The sequence below is a fragment of the Brachypodium distachyon genome, chromosome 1, assembly GCF_000005505.3.
Source record: "Brachypodium distachyon strain Bd21 chromosome 1, Brachypodium_distachyon_v3.0, whole genome shotgun sequence".
NCBI lineage: Eukaryota > Viridiplantae > Streptophyta > Magnoliopsida > Poales > Poaceae > Brachypodium > Brachypodium distachyon.
The window spans coordinates 59,377,700-59,387,545 of record NC_016131.3 but is presented as its reverse complement, the minus strand read 5'-3'; the positions used below and the strand labels follow the sequence as shown (position 1 = coordinate 59,387,545).

General features: G+C 44.4%; 1 protein-coding gene across 1 annotated transcript; it reads left to right on the top strand.

The window, feature by feature from the left end:
* Positions 1–5,069: 5,069 nt before the first annotated feature.
* On the top strand, positions 5,070–5,821 carry LOC104582354 (DNA polymerase alpha catalytic subunit-like). The gene is made up of 2 exons (XM_010231830.1): positions 5,070–5,672; positions 5,807–5,821. The coding sequence occupies exons 1-2, from the start codon at positions 5,070–5,072 to the stop codon at positions 5,819–5,821; spliced, it is 618 nt and encodes a 205-aa protein (XP_010230132.1).
* Positions 5,822–9,846: the final 4,025 nt, after the last annotated feature.

Below are 9,846 nucleotides of genomic sequence, written 5' to 3'. Positions count from 1 at the left end.
AAATTCTTATAGCTTCTAATCTAGCAACAGGGGCAAAAGTTTCATCAAAATCAAGACCCTCAATTTGAGTAAAACCTTGAGCAACCAACCTAGCCTTGTTGCGAACAATAACAACATCCTCACTTTGTTTGTTTTTAAAAACCCAACGTGTACCAATAAGGGTATGACCTAGAGGTGGTGAAACAAGAGTCCAAACTTGGTTACGCTCAAAATTTTCTAATTCCTCATGCATGGCATTGATCCACGATTCATCAGTAAATGCATGAGATATATCTTTGGGCTCAAAAGAAGCAACAAATGCAGAATGATTGTGAGAGTTAGAATCGATAAACCTTGACCGTGTGACTCTCTCAGTCATGCTTCCAATAATCTGTTCAGGAGGGTGCCTCTTTTGAATGTGTCGGGGTGCTAAAATATTTGACTCAGCAGCTTGCTCAACCCCAGCTTGAGTAGTCGAGGTAGTCTCCTGAGGGTGATCAATTGTAGCAGCAATAGTAGTAGGTGTAGGAACAGCTACAGATGGTGCATGGACAACAGGGGGCACGCCATCCTCCTCATCATCTTCATCATCTAAAAATATTCCCTCCCCCTGAACATGTGTTCCTGCATTAGAAACAAGAGGACTAGAGCCAGAACTAGCCTCATCAAAAGTCACTTCACTAGTTTCCATTAGTCGGTTAGTCTCGTAAACATAAACACGGTAACCACGTGAATGAGCAGAATATCCAAGAAACATGCCATCATATGATCTAGACTCAAACTTATCTAGATTGCCAGATTTAAGAACAAAGCATTTGCATCCAAAAACTCTTAGGTGAGATATAACAGGTTTACGTCCAAATCGTAGTTCATATGGCGTTTTACCAATTTTGGATCTCAAGAACACACGATTTGAAACATAACAAGCTGTAGATATAGCTTCAGCCCAAAACTTTCTAGGAGTAGAAAATTCATCAAGCATAGTACGGGCCATCTCAACTAGAGTTCGATTCTTACGCTCCACTACACCATTTTGTTGCGGTACATAAGGTGCAGAAAATTGATGTTCAATGACAAGTTCATCGCAAAACTGATTAAAATATGAATTCTTAAATACAGTTCCATTATCACTCCTGATAGTTTTCAAAGATCCTGGGTGCTCAACACTTAATCTATTCACAAGACTCTTAAAATGACTAAAAGCCTCATCCTTAGATGCCATAAAATAAACCCAAGAATATCTTGAATAATCATCAACAATCACCAGAACATACCACTTACCACCAAAAGATTGTACTCTTGATGGACCAACTGTATCAAGGTGTAGAAGCTGTCCTGGGGCATCAGTCATGACACCAGTAATGCGTGCATGAGAACCTGCAACCATCTTACCATGTCTACAAGGAGAGCATACAACATGTTTTTCTCCCTTAAGTTTAGGCAAACCATTTAAGACAGTCATACCACTAATGCGAGTAAGATGATCAAAACCAATATGCCCAAGTCTACGATGCCAAAATAATAAATCTGTAGATGTGTTGGCAACTAGACACCTAAATTTTGCATTTGAAGCAGCATGAAAATCAGCTTTAAAAACTTTCCCAAAGCGTGATATATCAAAAACAAGATCACCCGAAGCATCTAAAACTTTGCAAGCACTCTTCTTGAAAGATACTTCAAGATCCTCATCAATCATTTGTGAAACCGACAATAAGTTGTATTTTAGATTTTCAACCAAAGCAACATCTTTGAACACAAAATTGTCGGTTACCTTTACTGTACCTTTCCCAACAACAGTAGAGGTAGAAGCATCTCCATAGGTTACACTTTCAGCCCGAGATGCACGTTTGAGAAAGGAGAACCAATTTTTATCACCGGTCATGTGACGAGAACAACCGGAGTCCACTAGCCATATGTTCTCCTTCCTCACGCGAAGTGCCTACAAACAAACACATGCTGAGATCTCATAACCTAGACTAATGTGAAAGTTGGCTGATGACTCGGTTCCACTTGTCATGGGCATGGTGATGTCATTCCAGCTTACACGGACTCGGCTAAAGAGTTTAGCGAGTCGGACTGACCCATATTGAGATGCAACGAGTAGGTCGTCATTTGCATGTCTCAATCAATGTAATCCTTAGACCTGAGGTTATCGCACAATCCGAGTTGTGGATCACCAACTTAGGTTCTGTCAAACGTTGTTCCGTAACAGGGCAGTTATAAAGGCAGAGTTCGGGTTGCCTGAGAATCAAGCTGTGTGATGTGGATAACCAAGATGGGATTTTGCCCCTCCGACTGGAGAGATATTCTCTGGGCCCTCTCGAGTGATATGATTCAGAAAGCATGGCCATGCGCGACTTGGTTAACTGTTAACCGGGTCGATCGACTAAGAGTTAGTCGGATGAATCGTATATCACAGATCGAGAAGAGAGTTGAACTATTAAAGGGATGACGATTAATCGCCTATAGTTCGACAAGGTATATCGTGAGGCAAAAGGGACTAAGACGTATGTCATATTGGAAGGTACGTCGTCATGACTCGATGGTACTTGGGAGTCGGCACGTTCTGCTAGGAGCCGCTACCGATTGATCGATTGTGAGTCGGACTCCAATCGTGTCCAAGTCGCCATGAGCCTGCGGGGTCACACACTTAAGAGCGGGAGCAAGTATTTGGTCGGGTTGGACCCGAACTGGAATTGGGCTGACAATGCGAGTTGGACTCGCAGGGTGGATGGGCCACAAGGCTTGGAGCCCACTTCCACTCGATATATAAGCAGGGGCGTGGGATGCCTAAGGGGCACGGTTTTTCCACTCTCATGCGTTGAGAACCCTAGCCCGATTCAATTCAACCGTCGCACCGGACCTAGCAGTCCGCCGCCGGAGCTCCTCCTCGCACGTGTGGATACCGGCAGAGGTGCTGTACGTTCAGCACTTCGACGATCGCGGGATTGGATCGGCTGGATCGGATCGAGGGACTGCACTACATCAAGGCGCCGCATCAATAATCCGCAACTGCGCGTCTAGTGGTAATCCTCGTGGCCTTCTACCTCGGCTAGATCTTGGGAGTTCGCGTAGGAAAAGTTTTTTCTTTATCTCTACGCGCCCCTTCACTATGATGATGCACACAAACGTTACTTCTAAAGTAAAAAGTTTCGTTTCTGTCTTGAAAAGTTTTTCAAATGATTGGACGGATTAAACAACAACAAAGTGGTAACTAATATGAATTAAACATGGTTAGGGTTTAAATTAAAAGATTGTGTGGCTTTTGCAACATAGAGCAATATTTAAACTTGTATGCCATGATTATTCACAAAACAATTTCTTTTCTGGTCCTAATGGATAGAGAACAAGTTTAAATAATTTTACAGCAAGATAACATGCTCAAAACTATTTTGAAACAATTCATTTGAAATTTAAACCATATTCAACCATTCTGTAAATAGCTTCTGTCTAAGTTGTTCGAAACTAAAATTAAACAATGCCAAAATATTCTACACGTTGTGACGATTCCAGAAAGGTGCGGATCACAATTTTTGGACAAACGGTTTAAAAGATATGGGGCTTTGAAGTTGTAGGGGCCTTTCTACAAAATTGCATTATCTAATTCGGCCGAAATAAAATAAAAAAAAGCCCTCGCCACGTGGCAAAACTTGACTGGCCCGGTCCTAGGGTTCTGGCCGGCGGCGCGGACGGCGGGCTTCGGCGGTGGGCGGCGCGGGGCGGGCGCGCGGGGCGCAGGCAGTGGTGCGGAGCAGCGCACGGAGGCGGTACGGCGTGGGCGGAGCGGCGGCGCACGGGCGCGGGCTCGCGGGGCGGCTCGGGGCGCGGCCGAGCGGGCGTGGGCGGCGGCCGGCGTTGGGGAAGACGGCGGCGCCCAAACACGAAGCCGAGCGCGTCATGGCGTTCGCACTGGAGAGAGGAGGAAGGGGAGAGGTTTGGCGCGGGCGGAAGCTCACCGGAACGACGGCGAAACGCGAAGAACGGCGACGTCCGTGAAGAACTCCGGCGAGCAATTAATCCCTAACCGATGCGAAATTGGACGTGGGGTTTGGAAGAAGTGGAAGAGGAGTTCGGGAGCTTCGATATGACGCGCGGGGTTTCGGATTTGGAGTCTTGTGCACGGAGGAAACGGAGTGGACGTCGTGGGCAGTTCGCGGGGCGTGCTCTGCGTGGACTCGGGATGAGGCAGTTGGAGAAGATGACGCGCGGGGTCCACCGGTCAGATAGAGGGACCAGGCGGTTCGGGCTGGGCCGGTCCGGTTCGGTCCGGTTTGACCGGTTTTCTTCGGTTTTTTCCTTTTGTTTTATTTATTTTCTGTTTTTGAACCTCAAAATTGATTTGAAGCTCCAAATAACTCCAAATAAATTGCAACAAAATTTGTGATTGCAGGATAAGCACAAGCTATTTGATCTCGGCTAAGGCCGGGATGCGCCAACGGTCTTATCCTGGGCACATGGTGCAAAGTAAAGCAGCGCTCCCTTTATGACAAAAAACCAGTCGTTGCTCACGTCGCTGTGCCGGGCGACTGCACAGTGACGCGCCATAGAAGGACTGATGACGAAGGCCGAGGCATGGCTACAGTGCATGCCGCCTGGCAATACGAAAAGCATATAGCTGCATTGTCCCCTCCCGGACAATCCGGAGGGGACCATGGGGTGTACCCGGCGGGCCCAGTAGTAGCTATGGTTTGCTTTTGATCCACATGTCAGTGTAACACCTTTGGCCTATAAATAGAAGCACCACCCCTCCTGTGAGACGGGTTCCTCACTTAGCCATCTAGGGCTTTTCGTTCTTCCTCCTCAAAAAACAGCTCAAGGAGCACCATTGTAGCCCTCGATATCTCGGGTAATACAACAACGCAGGAGTAAGAGCTTTACCTCATCTAGAGCGCTCCGAACCTGGGTAAACACCGTGTGTTCTTGTATTGTGCGTGGTTCAAATCACGCCCTCCCTCCTTCGGTTACTCCTTCATCCATCGGCCCCATCTTAAGCCATCCTATGGCATCTGCCATGACACCACCACGACAGGTTGTGCAGCAACTGCAACAAGATAGCAGAGCACAATGCAAGAACATGCAAAAAGAGGCAGATGGCGGAACAGCTCCTTGAGGCCCATCAAAAGGTGTATGGGACTTCCACCGCGACAGAGAGAGTAAAGATATGCATCAGAAATGTGCTTGCAAAACAGGGTGTAGGAATACTAGATAACGAACAGCTTCTGGACACAGATGAGGATGAGGATTATGAAGACCAAACAAACGATGGTGAGAATGAGGACGATGTAGAAGATTATGATGAAAATGAAGAAGATCAAGATGGAGAAGGCGAGGAGGAAGAACAATTCCAGACAAAAGTGACGAATGAGCAAACTCTTGAAACTGCTAAAAACAACAAACCATCTCTCGCTGCTCCAGAAGGACAAAGAACGTGCAGCATATGCAAAAAGAAGGATTCGCACAACTCATGGACATGCCCTGACAAGGATGATATCCTGAAAAAGCAGCTTGAAGAGCAACAAAAATGGGGGGATAAGGATATGGTGCCACAAGAGAAGAGAACTTGTAGCAACTGTGGGAAGATTAGAGGGCACAATGCTAGGACTTGCAAGAAGTTGCAGCTGGAAGAACAACTCCGCACGCAGATGGAGTTGGAATCACAGAATATTGCTCAAAGGAGCAGCCCCGAAGAGCAGGTACAACCAATGCGTACCACAAGACGTAGTGCAAGGCTGCAGTAGTTCGCGTTTCAAAAAAGTACATTCAAAACTATTAGGGTAGTTCACTTAAAATCGTCTGAGTTTAGCTTGTTACTGTGATTAATGTGCAGACTTCACTGTGTTAACTATGGGAGTTCACTCATAACTTTTTAGGGAAGTTCACTCTTTACTGTTCGGAAGTTCTGTCTTATAATATACAGAAGTTTAGCTTGTTACTGTGATTAATGTGTAGACTTCGTTGTGTTAACTATGGGAGTTCAGTCATAACTTGTTAGGAAGTTCGCTCTTTACTGCTCGGAAGTTCTGTCCTATAATATACAGAAGTTTAGCTTGTTACTGTGATTAATGTATAGACTTCACTGTGTTAACTATGGGAGTTCAGTCATGACTTATTATGGAAGTTCACTCTTTACCGCTTAGAAGTTCTATCTTACAATAGACAGAAGTCCACAATACGCAGGTGCCCAAAAACAAGAAAAAAAATGGAGAAACAAGGCATAAATAAAAAACAGATCAGAAATTGAAGTTCACTCTTTTTGTATTCAGGGGATGTTTTGTCTCTTCTAACTCAGGAGTCCATCAAAGCATAAGAAAAAGAGAAAGTTACATTGAATGAAGCAGAAACTGGAAGTTCATATGTACATACTGAAGAAGTTATGATACACGTAACACACGCGAAAGGAAACATGGATGCATATGGAAGTTCATTGTTTACTGCCATGGAAGTTCTCTTTTATGAACGCAGAAGTCCAGATGCACACATGACCTTGAGGCAAAAATGTAGCAACAAAATAGGGATGCATATGGAAGTTCACTGTTTACTGCCATGGAAGTTCTATTTTATAAACACAGACGTCCAGATATACAAGACACACAAAACACATTAGTTTTGCTGACAATATACAAGACACAAAGTCACCAGGTACAAAAACTTAAACTCGCAGCGTGGTTGGGATGATTCACAACAGGAACATAAGTGCACGGAAAACACAAGTGTCACCTCACAACACATGGGTCGATACATCACATACATGAAGGCGCCGACAAAAATAAAATTGCCTAGTTTTGAAGACCACGCGCTTGAGAAGAATCTCAAGTGGCATCAGCGGGAGATTGCGACGCAATATCTAGCAGCAGCACAAGATCTCTGAGTGTGCTTGGCCAGTCATCAGGAGACAGTTCGTTCCTCGGGTGGTACATCACCTGGTACATGTACTCTGACTTCCAGTCCTCCACACGTCGCTAACACATGCCAAGAAAAAAAAAGGGAACAAAAACCTCAGAATAAAAACAGAGTTAAGGGTACGAGTAAAAACATCTTAGAAATAACTTGGTGATAATATAAAAGATGACAAAAATTACTAACATCTTTTGACTTTATCTTCTCAACAAACTTCTCTCCATCAAATATGGTGGCCAGCTTCAAGATATAGAAAGCACACTCGTTTGCGCCCTGCTCGGATGTCTGCACATAGTTGCACTTTTCTGCGAGTGCCACCCAGTCAAACTGATTCTTCTTGTTGTACTCTTCTTCCCCGTACACCTCCTTCATCAAAGCAACCAGTATCCTCGCCTGCATGAGATGCGTATGAGTGAAAAAAGGGTAGAAACAGAAACAATAAGGGTTAGAAAACAAACAAAAACTTACAACTTCAATGCGTTCTGCATGGTATTGTCCCCTGGTGATATGAAAACCACTATATCTTCTTGTATCGAAAATGTAAAATGTACCGGTAATCCTGTTAAGCCCGTAAATCGTGTAGTGGGACGACTTGAAGTAAGGAATCAGGACCTATGAAAAGAATAAAAAGAAGTTTCATTTAGTCACACGCATCATTTTGCTGGTGTAAAAAATAGTGAAGTTCAGGACAGAGTGTATGAAAAGGTCGCTGCCAGTTCCCAAATTTGCCGTCAACAGGTTGTCACATTCCCTCACATAATGACTGAACATTTTGGCCGCTTCCTTCACATCAAATGGAGACCTTTCAATCAGGTTGCCTATGCTATCCACGGGCAGGAACAAGGAAACATCAAGCATGTACTGCAGAAAAACAACAGGAAGTTCACATTACAGCACACAGGGAGTTCACAGGTAACCTCCACATGAAGGTTCACATGTAAAAATGGAAAGGGGGGTAAAAACTTTATAACATCAAGCATGTACTGCAGAAAACAACAGGAAGTTCACATTACAGCAATAGAAAGTTCACATCTAACACCTATGGAAGTTCACATGGCAGTGCAGGGGATATAAGAAGGGAGTTCACAATGAATAAACAGTGTAGTTCATATGGTACAAAACCCAAATATTGATAACAGGTAAAAGATATAGTACTAAGCATACCGTGATGGCATAAGGTCCAAGCAAAACACGGTCCACGGAATCAAACAAATGTTTCATGTATGGGCTGCCCTTCCAATAAGAAATTATGAGATCAATTTTTCTGACATTATGAAATTATGACAATCCTTACTTCAAGTCGTGAAGAATCACACTCTGAGTGATCTATCGTGAAGAAACGAATAACAATAATAAACAATATGTTCGATAACTCCAAATGAATTCCAAATGAAACAACAATATGCAAAAGCATGGAAGACATAATAATATTATCAAAACATAGTACAAATACTTTACTACAAAACCTAGGTCTAGAACTAAGGGCTAGGAAGGGGTTTGGGTTCAAAATGAGATGGAACGTTGGAATAGATGGCTGAAACAGAATACCAACTTCTATGGATCATGGGCTGATGTAGATGAACTCTAAAAGGCGTACAAGGTGATCCAGAATTTATAGTGGGTGTACTCTTGTCAACAAAGAAGTAACCAATTGATTTGGAACTACGGATCAACAGATATGCGTCTTCGAAGGTAGCTAATCAGAAACAGACTGCAGCAGATACGATCTTCAACTGAAGATACACTATTGAATATGAACTGGAACAAGGTGAAGAATCTGGATTGGTGTGTAGAGGGTGATCTAATATTTGTGTTGCAGAAGCAATTGGCTTAATAGGAAAGACAGATAAAAAGATATGAGCTTGCAAAGATGGCTAGTCAGATTCAGACAGATCAAAGATACTAATTCTACTGAGTACCTACTGATGCTAGAGGGTTCGAAGGACAAAGAACTAATAAGACGAAAATAAGTATTCAATCTACTCTTCCATTTTCCACTGGTTTCATCCTAAACGGAGATGTGATACACAAACTAATGACAGAACAACATGGCTAATCTATATGAAAGTTTCTGAACTCATGGCAGAGAAACGGCTAAGGATGGGAGGCTGTTGAAGGTTCAGTTTTGCAACGGCGATTCACTAGTGAAGATCAAATACATACTGCAAAGCTTTAAAGCAAAGTTGCAGATCTAGTGTTACTGTGCACACATACGAAAACTACAGCACAAACGGATCAACAGGTTGCTAGCAATCAAAGTCTAAGGACAGCTACTGGAAGAGCATTCGGTGCAGGAAATAGGTACAAGTTCATATCCCAATCTCACTGGAGATGAACGAAATCGACGAAGGAGTGCTCGCAGACGAGCACAGAGCCGGGGCGAACATCGTGACGTGGCTTGCAGGGTCGATGGCGTCACTGGACAGCGACGGGCAGAGCTCTGGGGCGCGGGTGTTGGCTTGCGGTCGGCGAAGACGCGGACAACGTCGGAGATGGCTCGAACAACCTTGTCACAAAGGTAATTGATGGTCACGGGAGTGCACCGGTGAAAGGAATTGAAGAACGGAGGTTCGGAGCGAACTCACCTTCAACAATGGTGGCGACGAACGGCGGGGAAGGGCGTCGGACTACCGAGCGTTACAGAGGTTTAGAGGCGAAGCTTTCCATACGGGAATGAGAGAGGGGAGGCAAAGGCTCGATGTGGCGCGAATAGAATCGTGTTTTATAGGCCGAGGAGGGAGATCGGGACTTGAATGTCGACGGGCGGCATTCGGGACGAGTCCGTCGCAAATCACGATTAAGACGGGAAACAATTGATTGATTGACTGAATCAGTTCCTGTGATTGTGGGGATTGACGAGGTGGTTTCCTTTCGAAGAAAAACCTGCGGGAAGGAAGAAAATCGAAGGAGGGAATCATGGTTGCAGTTACGGGCAGATGGACACGTCCTTTTGTTCGTGCGTGTGCGAGA

Bases quoted from the DNA above. Each gene is read 5' to 3' on its own strand.
- LOC104582354 (XM_010231830.1), top strand. From the start codon at position 5,070: ATGGCGGAACAGCTCCTTGAGGCCCATCAAAAGGTGTATGGGACTTCC.